At 48.7% G+C, this 25,100-nt stretch overlaps 1 protein-coding gene across 10 annotated transcripts in view; it reads left to right on the top strand.

The window, feature by feature from the left end:
* PRKAG2 (protein kinase AMP-activated non-catalytic subunit gamma 2) overlaps window positions 1-25,100 on the top strand; it is a 256,416-nt gene that overhangs the window by 208,455 nt on the left and 22,861 nt on the right. For 5 of the 10 annotated variants that reach the window (XM_048213065.2, XM_048213061.2, XM_048213067.2 and 2 more), the window contains 3 exons: window positions 9,985-10,088; window positions 22,989-23,070; window positions 24,174-24,232. In XM_048213065.2, the coding sequence (XP_048069022.1) occupies window positions 9,985-10,088; window positions 22,989-23,070; window positions 24,174-24,232 (245 nt within the window). Of the gene's footprint in view, window positions 1-9,981; window positions 10,089-22,988; window positions 23,071-24,173; window positions 24,233-25,100 lie in introns of all 10 variants that reach the window. The other 5 variants (XM_044392289.3, XM_048213062.2, XM_048213063.2 and 2 more) reach the window with 1 other exon arrangement.

The following is a 25,100-nucleotide window of genomic DNA, read 5'->3' as shown; positions in this document are numbered from 1 at the left end:
CTCCAGTGGTTTATAGATCATACGCTCCCTTCTTGATGGAGCGCCTCATTGTCCCACGAAGACCGCCTCAAGCAGACACACGTCCGTATTCTCGCATGCTTATTTACCCCCCGTGTTTGCTCTCTCTTTTCCCACGGACTTCTCTAGCTTCGGAGCTCGTGCCTGGCATGCCCCCCCTTCCCTGAGTTGTGTGTGTAATTAGCGTCACAGCCACTAAGAGCACGGGTCGGGGCCAACTCGGAGCCCATTCCTTCCACCTAATACCTGTGGGACCGTGGGCAAGTTATTCCAAGCTTCAGCTTCTTCTATGATGGGGACACACTCGCAGCCCCTAGCGAATAGGATTATGTGAGGATTAAGTAATAAGAGCATAGCGAGCATAGCATTCACTACCACGCCTGCCAAGCAGGACAGTCTGCGCAGGTCTGGCCCGTGATGAAGGCCCGAGAAGGTCTGGAGAGGCATCTGAGCGGGAATTTAAAGGTCGAAGTCACCATTACTGGTGACAATGGTCCATGCAGCCACAGTTTCAGTACCTGCGCTGTCAGACTTCTCCCCGCGTGAGTGCTGCATGGGATTGGGTGCTGGACTTTGCTTATCCCCATTCCCCACTCACCCTGCAAGAAAGACGGTGTCATTCTTATTTGATGAATGAAGACACGCAAGGTACGGGCGTGCAGCGGCGCGCAAGCTCACACAGAAGGCGGTGCAGTTCTCATCTGGGTTTGGTCTGGTTCCACCCTGTTCTTCCTTCTACACCCCCTCCTGCCAGAACCGCACTTGCGGGCCTTCCCGTTGCAGAAGACCGGGCCCCGCCAACCTGGGAGCCTGTGAAGGGCTCCTCTGTTAGCGCCTCACTCTGCGAATCGTGTGCCGTGTTGGAGGTTGCCAGAGGAGCCACTGCAGGAGGACCTGTCGTATTGCTAAACCCCAAAGGTGTGCGTGCTTCACGGACAAATGTCCAGGCTCTGGCAGACTGTAGTGGGTCGTAGGGGTTGGAGTAGCATTCTGTCCGATTCTCAGACTCGGGTGACGCACAGACTTCGGTTCACCTGATGGAACTGACTGAATTGGGCCGCCACACGTGGGACTCAAGATGATTTGCTGAATATATTCATGTATCTCTTTTCCCTCCTAAAATCCCACTGAAATGGCAGCAGTCAATGAAATGGAATACAAAACGTAGTCTTCCTCAACAAAACCAAAAGCTTAGTTCTTGGAAGAGACAAAAAAAGTAGGCAAACCTTTGTCAGGTCTGTTCAAGAATGTAGTGAGTGAAAATGCAAAGCTTCAGAAATCAGGGAGTTTCTTAATTAAAAATGCAAAGATTTAGGAAATAGCATTAAAAGAAACCTGAGTATACCAAACTATATCGATAAATTTAAAACTCTTCTCAGTCACCATAAAAGAAATTTAAAATTAGTTGAATTGTACACTTTAAGTAGGTGAATAGTATGGATGCGAATAATATCTCAACAGAGCTGTTTTTTTAAAAAAAGTAATGCAGAGTCCTCCGCCTTCCTCTGCCCCTGCAGGAGAGGCCCAGTGTCCAGCCTGTCGATGGGCACGTTCTGTAAGGCCTTCAAGGAGCAGATAATGTGTGGGTTATTTACATTATTTGAGGGCGTAGAAATGATGGCAGCTTCCCAGCTCATTCTGTGAAGCTAGCTCGATCCTGACACCCAGACCGGCTGATGGCGCACACAGACGAGCACAGACGACTCACCTGGCCTTGAGAATATGGGCAGAGCGCCCGCACACGCATGCGCAGGAGGAGCCCCCGAGCTGCCCGGTGACCGAGCAAGGTGTTGCCCCGGTGCAAGAAGGCTGCCGTTTAATAAGAAATCACCAAGGAATTAACGTCCGCCAGTTTAAGGAGAGGAGCTTTCGGTCATCTCAGTAGACACCGAAATAGAAATTGAACAAGGTCAGCATACGTTCCTTTAAAATAAATCCTTGATAAGCTAGAGGGAGAAGGAAACATCTTTAAGTTTCTGGAAACATAGTTGACGGAAGCCACTGGTGGCCACGAGGTGGTTCCTGGCATTGTCCCCATCAGGGCGACCCCAGCTGCCGACCCAGTGGGGGCTCGCGGCGGGATCCTCACCACAGCTTCGGCTGAGAGGTCGGTCTTTGTCCTGAGAACGAGGGAACATTGGCTGGTGTGGAAGTTTCAGCCGTGTGGCTCCCAGAATTCAACACGAAGCCATTTTAAAATGAACGGGAATCACATGTAATTTCAAGGTCATGGCTCTGTTTGTCTCAGGCATTTAGTGCAGCCGGTTTTGACCGAGCTGGAGAGACTGTGTACCTTCACCCACCCACACTTCTTTCCTACCGCATCTTAGCCCTTCCTGGAAGAGCCCATGCGCTTCCCCCTTCAGTGGGGACTCGCTGCCCGAATGCACCAAACCAAATGCAAACGGCATGGAAAGAAAAAACCTAGTGCATTTCATTTATTTTGCTAACTTTCAACAAAAACAAGATCCTAGTTCTTGAAAAGACCAATAAGTGGGTAAACCTTACACCTGTAAAATTATATTTAAGCATTGACTTTAACATTTGTGTTTCTAAGCACTTTAGGAAAACTTACATAAGTCTGGGCTTTCCCATATACTTTAAGTTCCATGTTCCCCATTTTTGGTCATTTCTTGCTCAACCGTTTTAAATGGTTTTCTAAAAAATTAAAGATACCATATGTGAATAGTAAACTTGTCTTTCAAAAAGTAGAATAAAGAATAAAAGATACATTTTTAAAACCTAACATATTGATCGCTTGTGGAATTACAATGAAATGTCTATATATTAAATTAAAGCTATGGGGATTGGAAGTAAGAAGTTGAGGCTTTTGGTTTCAGGGTGGTTTTAAGTGAAGTTTGGGGTGATAAGTGAATTTTGTTTTAAAATGCCTTCATCAGGGCACCTGGTTGGCTAGTTGGTTAAGCATCTGCCTTCGGCTCAGGTCATAATTTCAGGGTCCTGGGACGAAGGCCCACGTTGGGCTCCCTGCTCAGCAGGGAGTCTGCTTCTCCCTCTCCTCCCTGCTGTTCCCCAAGCTTGTGCTCTCTCTCTGTCTCTTTCTCTCAAATAAATAAATAAAAATCTTTAAAATTTTTTAAAAAAAGGGGCGCCTGGGTGGCTCAGTCATTAAGCATCTGCCTTCAGCTCAGGGCATGATCCCAGAGTCCTGGGATCGAGCCCCACATCAGGCTCCTCTTATGGGAGCCTGCTTCTTCCTCTCCCACTCCCCCTGCTTGTCTCTCTCTCACTGGCTGTCTCTGTGTCAAATAAATAAATAAAATCTTTTTTAAAAAATTTTAAAATATAAAATGCCTTCATCCTGGGGCGCCTGGGTGGCTCAGTCGGTTAAGCATCCAACTCTTGGTTTTGGCTCAGGTTGTGATCTTAGCATCATGAGATCGAGCCCCGAGTTGGGCTCTGTGCTCAGCAGGGAGTCTGCTTGAGATTCTGTCCCTCTTCCTCTACCCCTCCTACTCGTGCTCACACATGCTTGCTTTCTCTCGCTCTCTCTCTCAAATAAATAAATAAATCCTTTTTAAAAAAATGTCTTCATTCTTGCACACTCAGCTCTTTGAGACATGGTTTGGATCTGTTGCTCTGACCTGTGATGGCTTAAAGAGCAGTGTTGAGTCGTGGTCAGTGAAGGAGGCGGGACGTGCTTTGGATTCGGGTGTGTGTGTGTGTTGCGGCCGTGGCCAAGCAGAGCCTCTTCTCCGTGGTGGCTGGACAGTACCTTGAAAAGCCGGCCCCCAAGGAGAGGCCACCGGTCCCTTGGAGGGTCCCACTCCTCCAACAGTCCTGTAAGCCCCCCGTCCCCACAGCTCTGTTAGTAAAGTGTTCATAGACTGGCAGCGGGAAGGATGCCCTCGGCTTATTGGGTGAGGACAGCACACCATCAGGAGCAGTCCCTCCCTCCTGTACAGGCTTCAGTTACGTCCTCCGACTTGCAGTCCGAGGAGAGGTTTGCTGGGGCATCCAGCCCAGAGCAGGCAGAATGAATCCTGGTGCTCCCGGTGTGGCCGCGAGCTTAGGGGATCGCGAGGTCACTGGAACCAGTCCCTGCTCTTTTCTCTGCCGACCCCACTAGAGAGCCATCTTCGAGCCACTCCTGGCCAGCCTTCCAGCACCTTCCACCTGCCATCTCATCTTGCCTTTTTTAGACTAATTAGCAGTGACAGTCTGTCCTCTTCATCTTCATAGAGTTAAGGCTAGAAATACCAAGGAGTCACACCATCTTAGAATTCATTTTTTACAAATTCTCTCTAAGCTAAAATTCTATGTAAATAGGTTTTATAAAAAGTAATTTATGACTCTAGTGATTATCTCTGAAATGTGAATTCATCGAGTTGTTTTGCTGTATTTTCAGGTTTTTAAAATATGTACAGTAGTGTGAGCATTTTAATGTCTTCTGCAGTTTTATTTAATTCAGTTACATTTTTTTTTGTCCAAGAGAATTAGAAAATAGTCTCAATATAAAATATGCTTGCAAACACTTTTAAAGCTTTAAATTAATGCTGTTATGCTTTAAAAAGAAAATTGCATTGGGCACTTCCATAGATGCATTATCGCTGTGACAAAAAAACATCCCTTTTCAATCCTTTGGTCTTCCAAAGGTGCATAAATTAAAATTTCTTTTCTGATCATTAAATCTAGATTCACCAGTATTCTTTTAAATTTGGGTGCTTTGTTAGGATTTTTCTCTCGAGGGATAGACATGCAGTACAGTAATCTTGGACTCATAGTCGGTCCCCTGCATTTCACTTACAAGTTTTTCGGTGACCTGCCATTAAGCAGGCAAGAGCTTGTCCCAGCACCTGATGGGAACTGGCTGGATCGGGTGCCTTTCCGGTGCCTCGGGAAGCTACAGTCGAAAAGGTAGGCAGACCCACAACTTTGGTACAAGGCATACAACTACTCCAAAAGTGAATTCCTCACAAAGCACTGACGAGAATGTCAAAACAAGCAATTACTTCTGACTTGAGGTCCTCCGAGGAAGGCGTTCCAGGCCCTTGAACTCAACTTGGAAGCTGCGTCAGTTTCCTGAGGCCACCACCACAAACTGCCACAGATGTGGCAGCTTCGGACAGGAGAGCTTTACCCAAGGGGCTGGCGGCGGGGGTCCCTTCCAGTGGCGTTGAGGGGGCGTCTGTGCCCTGCCTCTCTCTCAGCTTCTGAGAGTTGCCTGCAGTCCTCGGCATCCCTGGGCCCACGGCCTCATCACTCAGCCTCCGCCTCGTCTCCACGTGGCCCTTCTCGTCGTCTCTGTTTTATAAGATCAGTGGTCTTTGGATTTAGGGCCCAGCCTAATGCAGGCTGACTCATCTCAAGGTCCTTACTGTAGTTATATCTGCAAACACCCTTATTCCAAATAAGTCTCATTCTGATGTTCCAGCTGGGCTCTATTTTGGGGAGCCCTGTTCAGCTAACCAAAGGCAGGCAGGGTCTCCGTGGGCCATCATGGGGGGGGAAGCGCTCTGAGAACAGCGCGAGCAGAGCAGAGGCAGAAACCCAAGGAGCACATTCCCAAAGCTGAACTTCCCAGACTTCAAGAAAGGCTTTGGAAAGGAAGTATCAATGCGATGTGAGAGTGGACGATTCCTAGGGGGTGTGGTAGGGAGGAGGCCGGGAGGGTAGGTCGGGTAAGGTGGTTAGAAAGCTCGATTGACTGATATGCGGTGTGTGGTACAGTAGCGAGGGCTTTGGGGGGGCGGTGCGGTCACATCCACTCGAAGGGAAATGCTTGCTTTCACGCTGTCCTGCCTGGCACGTACGGTTGCTTATGTTTAAACTTAGATGCTGCATTCTCAAATTCTTTTGTCGACTGTCGGAAATTCAACACTTCGACATACACTTTCTACTTCCCAGTAGTGCTCGTTCGCAGCTGCCTCGCCCCGTGGTGGGCTCCCGTGCTGTTGGGGATGGTGGGGGTTCACGTCCGTCCATACCCAGGTTCCTCCCATACCCAGGAGCGCCAATGCCGGTGTAACGCTCGGTCATCCTGCTTCTGGCCGGTGACATAAACAAGAGCAAGAACGGAACCCTGATAATATCTGAAACCCAGTTGCCCTTTGAATAAGGGGGGTTTGAACTTCTTGTGTTCTCAGGAATTTTAGTAACGCATTCCAAACAACCTGTTACTGTTGAGTGGTTTTGGTTTCTTGGTTTTTTTCCTTTCCGTTTAACTCCACATTATTCTTATTTTCCATTTCATTGCATTTCTTTCTTCAGTTGTAATTTGAGACTTCATCATAGTGACAGTAATTCAGACGGTGCCTCATATGAGCGGAAAGTTTATACTCAATGTAGGGAAGCCACGACATTTTACAGTAGTTCACTTTACCTTCCTAACTTAAAATACTAATACTTTGTTATCAATGTAGTTCTGTTACAACAGTAATACTTTCTATCCTTATTACAGACCAAAATAAATTTTATTATAATTGTTTTACATATGTAACGTTTTGCTTTCTTTGGTTGGGCTTCTTACATTTAAAACAAATGTTGTGGGTCCTCCTCCACGCCCGCACCCCCAGTGTAATTGTGAGAAGCAAGTTCGACTTCCCAGCCGCGGGGCTTCCTGCAGAACGCCTCCCGGGATTCCTCAGGACCCGCAGGACAGGGAAGGTCTGGGAAACCGCCTCAGCCGAGAGGAGCCTCAGGAGCCAGGGCTGAATGTCATGGGCTATCCTGGAGGGACCAAAACTGAGAAATTCTGAACAACAAATGGACTTCTCTTAATAATTTGTTCATCGTTATTTTCCTGGTTTGTGAACTATAAGTACCATGCTAGTAATGTCAAATGCTGGTGACGGATGAAACACGTCTGTCCCTGTCGTGGAGGCCGGGGCGTGCTCAGACACGGAGAGAGGGAGCCCCCCTCACACCGCCTTCGCCGACTGGGACAGCGCTCACGGGGGAGATCGCAGAGAGCCCAGCTCCCCCCAGACTCCCGGCTGGTGTGGGGGCCGTGTGTCTGAGCAAGGAAGTCCCGGGGGCCCTGGGGGAAGGCAGAGCAGGGCAGAAGGCTGTCTGAACTGGGAGGTGCTCCCCTGCCGCACACAGCGCTGTCCGAGGGGGGTGGACGCCCCGGGGGCTTCCGGACCCATTCTCACATAGGAGTGGGGTGTAACTCAAAGTATAAAAGGAGTATTATAAATCCATACTGATACAGAAGAATTCCAAATAATGGATGGAGATGCTCTGCCCTCCCGGAGGTGGGGCCTCACTCCTGACCTTTCAGTACAGGCTGCCCATGGTGACTTCCTTGCAAAGACTGCAGGGAGGAAGGAGGAGAAAGTAACCGCAGTGCAGAAACCGGACAGACCTGCGCCGGGCGATCCAGGTGGTGAGTCGTGTTGACAGCAGGTGCACTTGATATGGTGGGTTGAGATGGCACTTGACCTTGTAGTCTCCCTCCCAAAACACATCACCCCAGGACTGAGATCATGAGAGAAGCATCACACAGATCCAGACTGACCGGCTTTGGGAGAGCCCACACAGAGAGCAGAGCGATAAACAGTAACTGACTTCATTGATGCAGTGGGTGAGTCAAGTCCTGGCCACTCAAAGGAGGGATCGGCCCAGGAGGAGAGAGTTAGAGCGCAGAGACCACTGTGAATGAGATGTCCGGCGACCGCGATGAGAAGTACAGGTCGGGGTCCTCACATACTCAGAGGAGGAGGTCGTTAGACTTCCTTCCCTTTCTGACACAGGCTCGGTTGTCCGCCCGTGTGATCTCTCGCGGTCCAGGGCTTCTCCTGCCACGTGGCGTATATCCGGGTGCCCTCACTCTCCACCAGCATGTGGGCTCAGAGGACTGCCTGTTGTGTTCACCTTCACGTCTCAACACCAGAACAGTGCCTGATGGAGCGTAGTGCCCCACAGGCCTCTGTCCGACGTGTGTGCGTGCGCGGGTGACGCTGCAGAGTTCTCTTGGGAACTGTTGGGGTCCTGGGCGTAAATTTAAATCCTGCTTTGGTTCCTTCCTGAGGGCCTGACTTGAGGCCAGCTCCTTAGATTCTCCTCACCTCAGTTTGCTCGTACATAAAGTGAAGAAGTTCGGGCATACCCCTCAACGTTGTTACGTAAATTAAATGAGGTATACGATATAACAATGCTTGGCCCATAGTGAACATTCAGATGTTCACTTTTTTGTGGATAACATGGCATTTGAGGTTGGGCTGAAATTGGACAAGAAATCGTAGAGAAGGATGTTTAAGTTAAAGCAGAATGAACAAATTCAAGAAAGTGAGATTAAATACAGTAGGGAGCTTCGCAGGGAGCTGTTTGCCTAGACATGGGGACAGGAGGTGGAGAAATGAGGTCTGTGAATGCCGGACCAGGACGTCCAACTGTTCCGCCAGCAGGCAAGGAGCTACTTGAGAGGGGGACTGGCCGGGAGGTGATTGGAGCGGTAGGATTATGCATTCCAGGACCTGGGAGAGCAGTCAGGATTGAAAATAGAGATTTGGGAGTGTTCGCATAGTCTGTCGTAAGTTCGCAGACCAGGCCGCATGTGTGGGGTGTTTACTGTGGGACGTACAAAGGATAACGAGCCCCTGTGCACAGTCGAGGAACTTGGTCGGTGTCACGCTGTTCAACGCTTACTTCGGTAATTACTAAATACGGTAAAGGAATTTTTTCCTTCCCCGGTATTTCCCAGGTAATCTCAGTCTTCCCAAAACGTACAGATCAGTGTGGGCTAAAGTGAAGTCGTCGAAGAAGTCCCTTGGAGGTAGTATACTTTGCGCTCAACCATGAAGACCAGTTAGGAGTTAGGCCCTTGCAGGCAGGGGCGGTGGGTGACCATCCCACCTGGAGCCCAGCTTTGGAGTCGCGGCGTCCAGGTTTAAATTCTGGATCCACAACTTCGCAGGTGGACAGTGTTGCAGATGGAGGAGACGGTAGTTGAAGGCCCTGTGGCAGAAGAGAGCTTAGCGCCAGAAGGGACTAAGAGAAGACTTCGTAACCGGAGGTGCACTGGGGTGCGGGCACGTGACCGCCGAGGCTGGGGCGTCGGAGGGGCCGCACCTTTCAGGCTGGGTCTCATAAGCTACACCAGGGATTCGGTCTCTTTCGGAAGCCATTGAAGTGTTTTCAGCAGAGGAGTGACATGATCAAGGCTGTGTCTGGCAAAACCATTCTGGATGCAGCGTGGACAGCTGTTGGAGAGACTTGGATTGAATGCAGGGAGACCAGGTGGGAAGTGAGGGCATTTATCGGACCCAGGCCAGCGGAGGTGGGGAGAAGTGGATGGACTGCAGAGAGATTTGCAGTAAACCCTGCAGGGCCTCGTGATAAACCGGTGAGGGTGGAGGAAGCGATGTGCGGAGGAGGAAGCCAGATTCTGCCTCATCGGTTGGATGGTGGTGCCACCCGGTTCGCTTCTAAATAAGCTGAACCCCCCCCCCCGAATCCCTGCCGTCCTTTTGCCAACTGTCCACTCACATTTACAGAGATTTAAAGGATCTGTGTATTTGTCCACATAGTTACCGTTTTCAGTGCTTTGTCTCCTTGGGTAGATCCATATTTCCATTTAGCATTTCTGTAAATTATGTATTTCTGTTTATTTATTTGCAAATTATGTGTTTGTTTGTTTTCAGTAAAGCTGAATTCTGTGACCTTGCTCAACTCACTTCTAGGTCTGGGAGCTTTTTTGTCGATTCTTTGGTATCTTCTTTGTAAAAAATCATATAGTCTGCCAATAAAGACAGTTTTGCTTTCTCCTTTTCAATCTGTATGCCTTTGTAAATTCTCTCCTTGCCGTACTGCCCGGGCGAGGTCTCCAGGACGGCGCTGGATAGGATCTGCACGCGTGAGCGCCCTTGCCTTCCCGCTCTTACGGGAAGACCTGTCACAGTGTCCCTAAGTCTGCCGTCCGCAGGTTTTTGTACGCTCTCTCCAGCTGATGAGCAAGTCCTTCATTGTTGCTGATATTTGCCTTTTTTCTTTCCTTTTTAGCAGAAGACTCAGAAAGTGGTGTTTACATGCGCTTCATGAGGTCACACAAGTGTTACGACATCGTTCCCACCAGTTCAAAGCTTGTGGTGTTTGATACTACATTACAAGTAAGTGTGCACAGTTTTCACGACCTGCCACCCGTGTGGCTCCTTCGTCAGGGAATTCAAGTCCAGCGACACCAGCAGACACGTCAGGTGTCGTGCTGAGCTTTTGTCTGCATTCTCCACCCCATGGCAGCCGTGGAAGGCACGTGCTGTCACCCTCCTCTTTCTCTAGATAAGGAAACTCGTTCTAGAGTCAACCTAAATCACAAAGTTTAGTCCACAGATTCTAGAATTCAGTAACTTAATCCACGAGCTGGTGAATGGTGGGGTCTGTCCCGTGCGTCAGAGCCTGAACTATTAACCTGTACCACCTCCCTCAGTAGATCCTGATCTGTTTTCTCTTAGTTATTTCGTAGAGTATATAATAAATTAACTTGAAATAGTACAAGTTAAAAAGAAAAACATTACTAAGGTGGATGATCTCTTGAGAAAGAACTTTATTGATCTCTTTTAGCAGAGAAAATTGAACCTTGTTGTTTAGGTATGAAAATTGTGCTTAGTGCCGCACATTTTATACCCGTATGATGTACAGTCACATATGCAAAGTCCTAAATGATACATTCACTGTAATGATCGGATCACACCCAGTGTAATAAATGCGTATATACAGGTAGGTATCTAGTGTCTGTAGTTGTACATAAATCTTTGCAAAGGAGTGGCTTCTGTTGTGCTCGCAGAAGCAGCCGCCAAGCCAGGAATTCATGGGCAGTCAGTGCTTTATTAGGCTGTGCTCCCGGGAAACCCACGGAGGGACTGGGGGAGAACCCAGAAAGGCAGGAGCCCCGCCAGGGTGGCCTCAGCTGGCCCCTCGGCACAAGGGGGTGGGTAGGGGGCAGGTGCCCTTGTGAGCTCACCCCAGCCTCGCCGCTCATCCAGGGCTGTCCTGGGAGAGAGGTGCCCAGACTCCGCGAGCTCTGGCCCTCAGTCCGGGGCCTGTCCTCGTCCCTCCCCAGCCTGGTCTGTGGTCCCCCCAGCAGCTTGCCCCTGTGGCTCTGCACAGGACACCTGGGCTCTCGGGGCCACTTTGCCTGCATTCGGTGCCTGCTACACAGGACTCTTGGGAATGTGAAAACGGCTTTGTTCTTGTTTAATTTCATTTGCCAGCTGTTTTTTGTCATCATACAGAAATACAGCTGATTTTTATAAATTGACTTTATATCCTATGACTTAGTTAAATTCACTTCAGACCAGGTAACCTGCACGGTTTCTCCTCAGCCCTAAGATTGTCTGATTCTTTGAGACAACGAGGACAACAGGGAAGCATCCAGTACACTACTACATGGGGAACGGGACAGATAGTAACTTCCGGAAATCTAGTCTTTACAACTGTAACCATAGATTTCAATAGTAAAATAGCTAGAAATTCTCAATTCCCAAAGTAAAGAACTACTCCATCAACCCATCTCACCTTCGCTCCCATTCCCCAAAAGGCTTATTACTTATTCAAGACCCACATCTTCTGACCCTGGGTTTCCCACCAACAGCAAAGTCAGTGATGGCTGCTAAGACCTGTGTCTGCTTTCACTCCTACTCAGTTTGTCCCTTGCAACGGAATTGACTTTCTTCCGAATTTAAAATTTAGCCGAAGTGGGTGATACGTGAAAAATGTGCTATTTTCGTGGATTGTTGGAGGTCCCTGATCTGGTAATGTCACTTCCGAGCTGCCCTAGCTGTGAGTGCACCATCCCCTGGCAGTCGTGAGTCCTGGGAGGCTCTCGGCTTTGAGGGAGCTAAACTTTGTCACCAGGGAAACAGGAGGTGGGGGTTCTCATGGGTAGAGCCAAGTTAAACATGCATTTGAAAGGTGTGAGTAGAGTATTTTCTAGACGCAGTAGTAGTCATTGATACATCTTGAGAGCAAAGAAAGCACGTAGAGAACATCCACAGGGATGGCAGAGTACCAGAAACAACCCACATATGCTGAGAGATTGGTTCAATAAATCCTGGTGTAGGCATCTCACGGAGTAATACCACATAGCCATTAAGAAGAACGGAAGATGTTTTTGTCAAGAAGCTGTTTTTAAGTAAAACAAGTTGCAGAAGAAGACAAGTATTATGACCACGTTATTCTGAGGGTCCAAAGTACCAGAGTCCTAAGTCCTAGACGCACCCAGACCTGGGAGACGAGCACAGAGGCGGAGAAGAGTGGAACGAAAGGCTCCCCCAGACGAGGGAAAGAACGATCTCGGACACAGTTTCAGCCTCCAGTTTCCGACTCTGAGGGGCCCGCTCGGCTCTCCACGGCCGGGTTCGGCAAAATTCCCGTTTCCTACTGGAATTCACTGAGGACGAACATCCATCTGCCCATCCCGACAGAGTGGAAACCAAATGCGCAGCCTGCGGTCCTGCCCACGTGCGGTCCTGCCCACGTGCAGTCCTGTGGCCGCTCCACGTGGAGCAGGAGGGGAGCCCGCCTGCCAGGTGAAGCATCCGTAAAGCAAGCCAGTTTCTCCTCGTCAGCCGCGGTTGGTGAGGAGCACCCCCAGACCACGGCGTGGAACGAGCAAGAGGAGGCAGCTCCGTCACGGTCGCACCGCTGCCGCTTGCTGACCGCTGGCTGTGCTGCTCGATGGTCCGAGGACCCCGTTCATGGTGGGAGCTCAGGCCGCACGGCCGCTCGGCATCTCACGGTCGGTTGTTCCGTCTCTACCAGGCCCAGTAGCAAGCCAGGAATTATTTCTCAGAAGGACAGTAACTGTCTCCAGAAGAAGGCGTGGTTTCCTGCTGCTGCTTTTCTCAGCCCCGGACGTGAGCCCCCGGAGTCTCCTGCTGGTGCTTCCCGGGGCTTCGTACAGGATCCCGTGTGTTGACGCTGCTGGTGACAGGCCCGTGTGGACGAGGAGCCTAGACTTGCTCTGGTCACTCTGAAAACAGCTTTTATGGGCCACTCGGTGAATGCGTCCAAGTAGCCACTTTGTAGTACGTGTTGCTTCCACTTTGTAGTGTGTGTGGCTGGCAGGGCGTGTGCAGTTAGTTGACTATCCCTTGCAGGGGCTGTTGCCAATGCTCCCGGCCTCCCCTCACCCTGGAAACTCACCCTCTCATTTCCTTAGGTCTCCTTACGTCTCATTTCCTTATTTCCTTATTCCTCATGTCTCAACACTCGCACTCATCATCTGAGTGTTGCTGCTTCCTGCCCGTCCGCTCCAGTCGGCACAGTGTCCTCAGCGTAGTGGACCAGGTGGCGTGTGGAAGGTCGAAATGATGAACATCTCTGCAGACGCTTGAAGGCCGAGAGCAGGAGGGCAGCGTAGCCTCCGGGCACGTGGTGAGGGGGCCCCGTGCCAGGTCCGAGCAGACGCTTCCGGGCGTCCTCGTAAGTTGCTGTGGAGAGAAAGTCTGTGTCCAGGCATCGTGGCAGGTCCCCCAAGATGCCACATCGGGAACAGTGACCACAGTCACCACATGATCGAGTTGACAATCATTCACGGCTGGTCCAGAGATACAGTTACAGGCCAGACAGGAAAGGTCTGGAGCCGAGACACAGCACCTTCTTACGTGGCCCTGTGGAGAAGGAGGACGTGGCCCAGCCCTTCCAGAGAAGCCTGGTAGTTCAGAGAAAAATAGGGTTTAGTGCTTTCACATTCTAAACAGTGACACCTCAATAGTGATGAGAGGCTCAAAAATAAATAAAATTTCCCAAGATGGGGGGGAGCATTAATTATGCAGGCCTTTCCTCACAATGGCAATATGACTTTTTTAGCAATACTCTATAAACAATAACTATTTTTAATAGACTGTTTATTCTAAAGTAGTTTTAAATTTATAGAAAAGCCGTGAAGTGTGTCTGGACTTCCCAGGCACCCCACGCCCCGGTTCCCCCATTCCTGCCATCTGCCATCAGTGTGGCAAACACTTGTCACAATTCACGAACCAATACTGATACATGATTATCACCTAAAGCCCATAGTTCATTTGGATTTCCTGACTTTTTACCTAATGTCATTTTTCTGTCCGAGGATCACACCTAGACTGTCCCATGACATTTGGGCTCCTTGGGCTCCTCTTGGCTGTGGCAGTGGTTCAGACTTTCCTTGTGGCTGTAATGGTTTTGAGGAGCACTGGGCAGGTGTTCTGTAGGTACCCCGCTGTTGGGATTTACCTGATGTTGTTCTCACCATCAGACTGGGATTACGGGTTTTAGAAGGAAGGCCACAGAGATAAGGTGCCATTTCATCCCGTCGGGTCAAGGGTGCACACACTGTTGACCTTAACATGGGTCAGCTGGCTGAGGCGGTCTCCGTCAGGTTTCTCCAGGTCCGTGCTGTCCTCCTAGAAGGCAGTCACTGGGCTCAGCACACGGAGGCGACGCAGGGCTGTGCTCCACCTCCTTGAGAGCGCGGTAGCCACGTAAGTTAGTTAGAATGCCTCGCGAGGGACGTGGTCCCTTCTCTCCCACTTATTTTTCTATTCACTCATTTATGTCAGCATAGATCTGTGAACATATGTATCCCATTCTATTATGATCCATCACTCTTCTGTTGCTCAAACTATTTCAATCAATATAACTTTTAATAAAATGCAAGAGCAAATGAAGGGAGAAGCAGGCAGACATCCCAATAAGAGGCTGCGTGCTAAGCCGAGTTCTCTGAGCTCGTAGAAAACGAAGGAAGAGCATAGAGCGTGAAAGCAAGCTCAGGGAGGGGCATGACCAGGAGGGGCCGCCCAGGATGGTCTTAAGTGGGGACTCGAATTGAGGTCCACAAGTGGAGAGGGTGCAGGGCTTGCTGATTTTAAAAGCAAGAAGGGGGGGGCACATGGGTGGCTCAGTCAGTTAAGTGACTGACTCTTGATTTCGGTTCAGGTCGTGATCTCGCGGTCGTGAGATCGAGCCCTGCATGAGGCTCTGTGCTGCGTGTGAAGCCTGCTAAGATTCTCTCTCCCTATCCCTGTGCCCCTCCCCCCCTCAAGAAATAAATAAAAACAAGAAGGAATGTGAGGGCCAGGGCTATTGCTGGGGATTCTTGCTGCAGGTGCCAATAAAGAGAAAGTAAAACTCTTCAGCTTTTTTTGAGCTTTTTCCCTATCAAGGAAAATGATCTTCAAAATGGAAAAAGTACAATAGATGGTGATTAGAGGAAATTGAAGCCTGAGATGGGTGTAGAGATTATGGGAGGGTGCCCGTCTGCACTAAACCAGTTTGCTTTCTGACCCAGATGAATCACATTCTGGTGTAACAAAGGGATTTAGGAAGCAGATTGCCAAGCTGTTAGTGAGATCACAGGAACTGTGAAAAGTGTTCCGGGCCCCAGGCTAGAGAGGAAAGAAAAGAAAACACGTTCCCAAAAAAAAAAAAAAAAAAACCAAAAAGCCTGTGGGTGGGGATGTGGTGCCAGTCCCAGGTAAGATGTGTGAATGACTTATTAGTAAAAGTCAAAGAAGTAGTAATCTCTAGGAACCTATCATGAATTGACAAAGGTCACAGAAGTCGAGCCCGGTTTCCTTTTTGGATAGTTCCATAGGTGAGGTAAAAGCAGGACAGGCGTATCTCGGTTTCAGCTAGACCGCTGACAGCCTGGCACAGTGTCCTGATGGATAAGGTGCCGAAGTGCAGTCTGTCAGCCCAGTGACTGAATTCATGCTCATTATGGACCTCAGAAGAATGTGGATTCCATCTCAGCCTGGAGCAGGGTTTCCAGTTGCGTTGGATGCCTCTCGTGCGCCATTTTAAAATCCTCGTACGTCACCTGTGACTCCAGCCACCCCTCACCTCATGCAGGGCAAGGCCTCAGCCCGGGCCCGCCAGCAGGTCTCCAGCCTCCTTAACCAATGGAAGACAGAAGCCAGTGGAGAAACGCCTCCACCTCGCACCCTGAGGGTGGACAGTCCTCAGAAGATCCCAGTGGACCTGAGTCAGCCTGCCCATGTTTGTGGCCATGTCAGCCACCCGTCAGCATACTGGCTCACCTGCTAGCCTATCTCACCCCCGTCCTCCACACCTGCTCCTCGGGTCACATTCCCCGGTGAAGGACGTGCAAGCCAGACTCTGCTTTCTGGGGAACCCAAGCTAAGAAACAAGGATTCTTTTCCTCTCGGCTCGTCAACATTTGGGACAATGACTTCAGTACTGACTTTGCTGATGACATGATCTACTTCACAGAGGACTTGAAACCGGGGAGGGGGGGTAGCTAAGAATAAAATACAGAGAGATTCCTCAGCAAGCTAAATTATTCTTAGGACCAGTGAATAAGTAGGTGGTATGCAGAACGAGGGACGTGATAGCCTATCAGTGTTCCAGAAAAGAATAAAACTGGGGACCGAGCACTGTGCTGAGAGTGGGGGGATGAAGACACGGTGGCCCTGCCCTCAACAAGCCCGCACTGACTAGGGAGGGCACCTGCTGACTCCCACAGGCAGCACACCAGGGGCCCGCGTGTGGGTTTTCAGAGAAGGAGTTGGAAGTAGCTGTAGTGTCAAGTAGTATGAAAAGCTTACAATACAAAACAGCAGCTTCTGCCCCTGTTCCTCTCGCCCTTGTCACACTGCCCAGAAACAGCTAGTTCAGCTATGAAATCTAGACTGGACTGCCACGTTACCTCAGTTCGCTGACTTCAGACCTGTTTTACTTCCAGGTCAGGCAGACGGGGGTTCCTGCTCCTTGTGTGGCCTCCGTTCTGCCCCCGTCTTCCCAGCGTAGCCGGGTCTCTGGTGGCTGTGAGTTCTTCCGAGCTTGCTGTCGTTATTCTGACTGTGTCAGTTTTATTCACTGCTGAACCCAGTGGAAACGAGTTACACTTACGTTTCATTTTTTTGGACAACTCAGGGTTATTCGTACTCTCCTCTTTTTATTTTAACCGTCTATGCCTTTCCACACCTAACTTCTTGATGGAATTTTCTGTGCAGTCAGACCTGTTGGACATGTTTTCAGCTCCATTCGGAGCCACTCCTTCTGCGTCCTTGGTCTTCCTGCTCTGGCTGTTACCCCCCAACCTGCTCATCACTGTCTCCTGAGGCCAGGAATACCTCCTCCCTCTCCTTCATTGCAACACCTGTCTTTTGCACACGTGCTTTCTGCTTCTTTGATTTATTCCCTGCTTCGCAGGGGGAGCACATCTTTTTGTAGCTGCTGTCTTAGCCCACTCGGGGTACCGTATGTAACACACCAGCACAGCCTGGGGCCTAAACAGCAGGATTGACTTCTTACATAGTTGTGGAGGCTGTAAGTCCAAGGTGGAGGTGATGGCCAATTCAGTTCCCCCTGGGGGCTCCCTTCCTGGCTTGCAGATGGCTGCCTTCTCACTGTCCTCACAGGGCAGAGCTCTGCCACTAATCCCATCGTGGGGTCCCCACCCACGTGACCTCATGCCTCCAGATACCATCAATATTGGGAGTGAGGGCTCCCACCTCTGAATGCTGGGGGGACACATTCAACCCTAACTCTTCCCACGGACAGATGCACGGGAGGTAATTATGTGAAATTTTAGATATCTGCATCTCTCATACTCACTGTGTAGACTGCTGTGTATAGAATTCCATAATGAAAATAATTTTTATTTAGAATTGTGAAAGCATCATTCCATTGCTTCTGGATGCAAGTATTAAAGAGAAATCGGTTGTGACTTTTCAAAGTTACTCTCCACCTGTATGTGAGTTTTCCCACTCTGAAACTTTCGGGATTTTCTCTTTATATCTGGAGCTCCAGAATTTCAGACTAATGGGCCTCGTTGTGGTCTTTGTGTTCCTCGTGCCGGGCCCACGATGCGCCTTCGGAACCTGGCGTGTGCGTCTCTCCGGTTTGTGTTCCGCGTCTTCAGTCGTTTTCTTCCTCCTGTTTTCTTTCTGTCAACTTCAGTTCGCGGTCTTGAGCTCGTGATCATTAGTTAATATTCCTATCCTGCCTCTTTCTCTCCTTGCCTTTGCTTCTGCCTCTGGAGGTTTTGGGTCCGTGTTCTCTGCAGCCGGAGCGTCGCCGCTTCGGCGCTCCGGGTCCGGTCAGGCTGAGTCTGGGCCGCCCGCTCGCAGCGAAGGGTGCGCCGCAAGAGTGTGCGTGGAGGCACGGGTGGGCTTCTTGCCGGCCGTCGCTGGTCGTTTCCTCGGCAGCCCCCCGGTGCTCCTGTCCATCTGTATGTCATAGTTGCAGGGCACATTCTCCACAAGATGGTCCTCGGGGGGTGGGGGCGCGTGGCCGCGGCTGTTCCCGATCTGAACCAGGCTTCCTGCTCGTGTCTGGCCCCGGCCCCACCCCCGCCAGGGCCTCCAGTCTCGAGTCTTCCGCGTGCAGGGAGAGACGGTCAGTCAGCTTCTCTCCCCGCCCCACCCCTCCCCAGCAAGGCTCCGTCACTGATTAACCTCCTCCGTCTGCTTTCTGCCCTGCAGACCTCCTAGTTCATCCCATTTCCAGCTGCTTTTCCCTGTAGTTTGGGGGAGGACTTGTCAGCAGGAAAACTGGTCAGAAATGTCTTTACTCTCTGCCATTTTTAAGTCTAAGGAGACACGAGGGAAACTCCAGAAGTAACAGGGGATGAACGAGGTACTGTGGGAGTAGAGAGAAGGGAGTGCCAGCCTTGACTGGGGTGACGTGGGTAGCTCTGGTTGTGGAGTCAGAAGTTAAAGGTCAACCGGGTTTTCATAGGTGGAGTTGAAGGTAAGTGCACTTGAAGTAGAAGGAACTTGGTGACGTAGAAGCACCAAAAAAAAAAAAAAAAAAAAAAAGACCAGTTCAACCCGTGAGCTGGGCTGGAGCGAGGCGGTCTTGGATGGATACCTCACTTACGAGGCCGGCCCTCCTCCCGCAGCCGGGAGCTCTCAGACAGGAGAGATGCCACAGGTCGGATTAAATCCACCGGCCAAGCTCTGATGTAAAAATTTAGTAAGAAACCAAATGAGATAGTTTTCAAGAGCTTTAGCTGTTCATCAGCGCTAATTTTAAAAGCCCCGCAATCAGCTTAATTACTGAAAATCGGGGTAAAACTGTACAGGGAACAGTGAGACGTTAGAGGAACCAGATTCCCGTTTTTTGGAGCACAGGTGTTCCACTTGGCGTCAGACTGCCAGAATCTCTTAGAGCTTATTACTGTTTTTAAAAAATCAGTTCTATATTAAAATTTTATTATCCATCTTTCCTTACCTAATTATCACATTTGGTTGTTTGAAAATCCTATTAAAAAGTACATTTTAAAACTGATAACACTTTGAGCAAATTGCCTATCCATTGAAAAGAAATTTTCAAAGGTACTCAAGACCCCCCAGGAGTTTTTTCCCTGTATATTGGAACCAGATGGGGCCCATCTTCTTTTTATCCTGTGTATTGGTTCATTGGTAACACCCTGTGCCTTCTGTAATTGTGAAGAATGTTCTAAGTATAGCTTTCAGTTGCTCTTCAACTCCACACACGTGGTGTTGAGAAAGTCAAGTTTTAGAGGCTTCGCGATGGCCGAGGAGGCGCAGCCAGACCCCCGAAGCAGCAGGCGGGGCTGCTCAGCACAAAAGCTCCTCGAGAGGGTCGCGTCCGCTTCCGAATGTCGTCTTGGGTCTTTGGAGGGCGGAACTGTGACTCCCTCCGTGAGGTATGGACGCGTCAATGGTGCATGTGGGTGAAATTAGAACGGTGAATCTCTCTCCGTCTGCTTCTGGCTGGATCCCTCTAGGCCGGGAAATGAAAGCGTTTAATCTTTCTGGCTTCTTGTGCTGACTCCATGCTGAATATGTTCACATTCAAGCCCAGTTAGTCCGCATGGTCACCTATGAGGAAAACATTCCCTGTTAGACTCATTCTGTAACTCAGAACGCTGAGGCTCAGAGAGGGTCAAGGACCCGAGCCCACAGAAGTTTCTAGAAGTTTCCACCCATTGAAAAGAAGCAGGAGGTATTTTACTTCCAGGTATTTTCCTTCGTGTTGGGTTGTTTTACCTTCTCTTGCAGCAGCGATGGCGCTTTTCCCTTTAAATTCTTAGCATTCTCTTTGCCGTCGATTGGACTGCTGCCTCACTGGGGGAGGGGGGCTCCTCTCGCCTGCCCTGCCGCTGACCGCCTGCGTCAGAATTCACTGAAGCCGGCCCGCCCCGTCAGTGCCTGGCGTCCACGGCGAGGCCTGTGTGCCCCCTGGTTGGACCTGCCACACTGAGAATCAGCGCTGTGTGTCCCCTCGGTCGTTTGTCTACACTGGCCTTTGGACTCACTTGGTAGCAGTTAGGGCTGTTTAAGAGCTTTTCAGGTGCAGATTAGTCAGGCAAGGGATCCCAGAGAACCACCTTTTTTGCGTGTTTCTGAAGAACAGTCACTACACCTGAAAGTTGAAATGGACCCCTGCTGGGCCGTCAGTGGGATTGCTGCTGCTTTGAAAGTATGCGTGTGTCTTTTTTCTCTCGCTGATTTTCTCCTGGCCTTTGATTCCTGGCGTCTTGTCTGTGATGTGTGCTTAGGGGTTGGGTTTGTTTCTGTTTAACCTGCTCGGCGTGTATTTGATTCTTTTTGGTAGATTTCCGTTTTCTGTTGAGGTGCACCTATTTGAAGATGATTTGGAAAATGCCCACAGAAAAATTCCAAAATGACTGTGGCGCTCGAGTCACAGGCTGCTCTTCTCTGGGGAATTGCAGCTTCTCGACTCTTGCTGGTGTGCTGCCCGCCGGGCTCTCAGATGTGCTCTGTATGTTTTGTCGGCTGCTGTGCTTACTCGGGCTCGGGCAGACTCCCGGCCTTCTGGATGGGTTTCCAACAGCTGTGGGCATTTACGGTGTCATGGATGATCTTGATAAATAATTTTAAAATTGTTTTCTCCAAACAGATTTAGCGGAGAAAAACAATCAGTAATTTGTGGTTACAAGACACCCCCCACTCCCCTGCTACTCCAGCCAGTTTAGAAAAACAAGCTGAGCTCGTATTTAATGTGTTTTAAAATCTGTTTCTCTGTGACTTCTCTCCCCCCGCCCCCGTTAAAATATTTTCCGGGACCACAGTCAAGGCTTCCCAGAGCATCACCCAGGTAGAAATAGACCTTACAAACGGGCCCTCCATCCCTGGGTGCCGTTTAGATACACGAGCGGCGTGAATGTGATTCTTGCTACACGCTGTGGTTCAGAAAATCTTTGACCAGTTTATGGATGACAGTGAGCTGGCTGTTCCTCTCTCCCGCCACCTGATTGGCCCCCCGCCTCTTGCCAGTCCTGTGCCGTTCACTCGGCAGACAGGGGGAGTCCCCGACGACCTTGTCCATCATCAGGACACAGTGCGGGGCTGGGACAAGTATAGAAAATAATTAATGAGATGTCCTCACCCACCGTCGGCCCTGGACTCACTGGGTGAACCGAGCACCTACGTAACGCCTGCCAAACAAAGGCAAAATGTGTCGTAATAAAGGCATAAACCGGTGCTAAATCGTTAATCCTCGTCTGATGGGAAGTTCTGGGTTCCTGTAATTCTCTCGTTTCTATTCATTATTAAGTTAGCAAGGGTTTGGAATACAGTGGGAGAGAGAAGAGCCTTCTTCTTTCGTAGTCACAAAGAAAATAAGCATTGAAATTTTTTCAAAGAAACACACTATCACTGTCCCAGCTCCTTTATATCATTTAAATTGTTGCTTATTTCTCTTTGACCTTTTTCTTTTAAACACATATTTTATATAATTATAATGTATAATTTTATAGTCTGTGTTTTTCACTGCCATAAACCTTTTTTTCTTTTACTTCCACATGGTCTGCCTAATTTTACTATTTGGTACTTTTTTCCCTTTGGTAGTCCGGTATTTAATACATTTTCTTTTGTTGGGGGCAGATATTTTTCCAATTTCAATATTAGAAATAATGCCACATCTTTCATTCGTACTCCTGAAATTTAAGAAGACAGAGAAAAAGCACAGAAACAGTATGAATGTTTTTGTGATTCTTGATACACTCCTTGACTCAGAAAACTTTCTGATGATTTATGATGCCACCATGGTTTCCCAGCAGCACTTGTGTTGGCTGCCACAACCGAACAATGTTGGCCTATCGAGCAGCTCTAAGTGACCCTTTAGGCTTGCTTTAATCTTCATGTCTTCGGGTATTAATAAAGGGGAACGATTTCCCCTGTTTATTTGTTCTGGGTACTTAGAGGGTCGTCTTCAGCACTGAGCTTTGGCTTTTCCCGCCATCCCCTCCGACGCCTGCTGTAGCTGGTGCGGTGCCCCCTCAGGCTGTGTCGCGGGGGTCCCGGAGACGCCGTCCGTGAGCGCGCCCTGAACGGGGCCGGCCCGTGACGCACACGCACGCTGAATGTCTGTCTCTAGACAGTATGAAAGTGCAAGGATATTACATCTCTCGTACCCTTCTCAGCCTCCAGGACGTGAGGAAGGATGCTTGCTTGTTATGGAGCATGTGAGAGAGGTTTTTATTTCAGGCCATTTGGTATAACTTCAACGTTCTCAAATGAACGAATAACCACATATAGGAGAAATTAAACTGAAGTTTAATTCTTGTTTTTAATAATAATTTTTTATTATGTTATGTTAGTCACCATACAGTACATCCCTAGTTTTTGATGTAATTTTCCATGATTCATTAGTTGCGTCCAGCACCCAGTGCTCCATGCAATACGTGCCCTTCTTACTACCCATCACCGGCCTATCCCAGTCCCCCACCCCCCCTCCCCTCTGAAGCCCTCAGTTTGTTTCCCAGAAGTTTAATTCTTTTATACGGTTTTAATTATATAAAGTCTCTGTGTGCAAACTCTTTAGATACAATGAAAAGAATTTGTTTGAAGTGAATTGCATTGTTTCAGTTTCAAAAAAATCTCAGTCTTTAAATATAATACAAAAGCGTTTTTGCCATTGTTAATAAATTCAGCTCTTTTTTGCCTCTCAAACTTACAAAACTTAACATTGATGACAACTGGTAAGATCTGGATGGATATTTTGGTTGAAGGTATTCCCCCCCCCGCCCCGGTATATGGACTTTAAAGTATGTTTTTGTTTCTCCCGTTTGTCTTTAGGTGAAAAAGGCCTTCTTTGCCTTAGTTGCCAATGGTGTCCGAGCAGCGCCACTGTGGGAGAGTAAGAAACAAAGTTTTGTAGGTAAGCAATGTGGGCCTGGGAGGAAATCTGAAATGGGAACCTAAAAGTAGAAAGCCCAAGGTATCCTAACAGGTGCCGGTTTGGAATTCCGTCTGGAAAGCACTGCCAAGCTGAAGGACTTTCTGGCTTTTATGTCCGGGGTAAGGTGGGGCCGCTAGCAAATTCAAAACACTTACGTACTCCCACGGAGTTTCTGGTTCATATTTATTTATTTATCTAGCTTCTTTTGATTCAGTACCTTTCTGGCTCCCAGGAGGGGCTTCTGTGCCTGTGCCAGTTCCCGTGAGGCCCGGGAACGGGGCACGCGGGGGATGCTGTGCTCACACCCCTGACCTCGGGCCACCTTTGCTCGCGTGTAGGCGACCGTGGGCCGTCCCCACTTCTGTGGCAGACGCCTTCTGGACAGTGCAAATGGAGTGACGTAGGCGTGATCGATGCCTGTGCTAAATCATTGCTACCCCATCAGAAATATCCTATAACTCGGTGTGATCTCCGGAATTTCTCATCGGACACATCAGAGGGGACGGCGGGTGTCGTCTCTCCTAGTGGCATCACGTTGTTCTAAAGTTCCCAGTTGGTCTGCCTCCCGCTGTGGTGACGGTGACGGTTCCCTCAAAGAAAGGTTTCATATCTTCTTCATCATTGTAGTCCTGGTGTCTGGCACATAGTAGGCACTTAATAGGTGCTAAATCCCTACTTAAAGAATCATTGTTTGTAGAATGCTTCTCAGGAGACAATCCAAGTGCCCCAGAAGTGTCCAGTGTCTAAAGCTTTTGGAATACCTTCTCTTACTTTCAATTGTTTTAAATTATTTACATGTAGCTGCAAGTTTTCTGTGATGTTTTATATTAATCAGTAAGTTTTCTCTCATTGAATCGCCAAATACTGTGGTTGATTCCATGGTACTGTCAGGTTTAATTTCAGCTAAATTTATCTTAGTTTATTGTAGGTAATTAACAGACTAATGGTCCTAAATAATATATTAAACTGTGCTTGATACCTTTAAAGTATGCTTTTAGAAGCTTTTCTAGAAAATATGCCAGGTTTACTTACCTCTGAAAGTTTTCGTAGTTTTATATTTAACATATAATTCTTTGTTCCAGGAATGCTAACAATTACAGATTTCATAAATATACTACATAGATACTATAAGTCACCCATGGTAAGTGCCAGAAATCCTTCTGTCAGTCATTGGAGCTGTATGTTTCTGTGTCTGTAGAGGGGTGGTGGTGCTCGTAGGGGATGTTTACAAATATGTATATAATGTGCAGGGCACATCAGTGTACGTCAGTCACTAAACTTAGGATCTTTAATGACGTTATGGGCACGTTGCGGTGTTGTGACTGCGTGGACCCACGAAGGAAGGCAGCCCCCCCATGGCACTCCGGTCCGGGTGGCTGTGACTGCCTCACTCTCGAGCTGAGCGTGCCACAGGGCTTACCTTCCCAGGCCTGTCCGTGGGTGGGCAGCCTCATGCAGTTACCCCCTAAATATTTTTCGCAAGAACTCTATGTACTCTGTGGTTTTAAAGAAGTAAAACTTAAAATTGGAGAAATTCAGTTTTGATATTTTTCTGCCAGTTGCAAAAAGACTGCTACTGGCTGATTTTAGCGGGAGAACTCCCCGGTCCCTGGTTCCTGGTCCAGCTGTTTTATAAGAGCATAGTTTGAGAGCCACCTAAGGCCTTTTATCTAACACTGTGATTTTTGTGATTCTACCAGCTCGTTTGGTGTTTGGTTTTGGTTTTGGTTGGTTTAGGGGGTTGATTGCTTTGTCGGGGGCGGGGTTCTTTTTTGGGGTTTTTTTTTGGCAAGGGTGGGCAAGGACAGAATTGTATAACATTTTTAATACTATTTTGGGTATCTGAAAGGTAAAAGACAATCTAATTAATATTCTTTTTACATGTAATGGTTAATATTGCCCAATAATTAAATTTCTACATAAAAGGAGAAAGTAAAAACATAAGAGATACTCTTAGAATTAAGTTTTACCAAAGATTTTGTAAGTATCCCATATTTATTTCACACAGG

Source organism: Ursus arctos, unplaced genomic scaffold (genome assembly GCF_023065955.2).
Source record: "Ursus arctos isolate Adak ecotype North America unplaced genomic scaffold, UrsArc2.0 scaffold_3, whole genome shotgun sequence".
In the NCBI taxonomy this organism is placed as follows: Eukaryota; Metazoa; Chordata; class Mammalia; order Carnivora; family Ursidae; genus Ursus; species Ursus arctos.
Note: the sequence above shows the minus strand (reverse complement) of the source record. Positions and strands in the feature narration are given on the sequence as shown.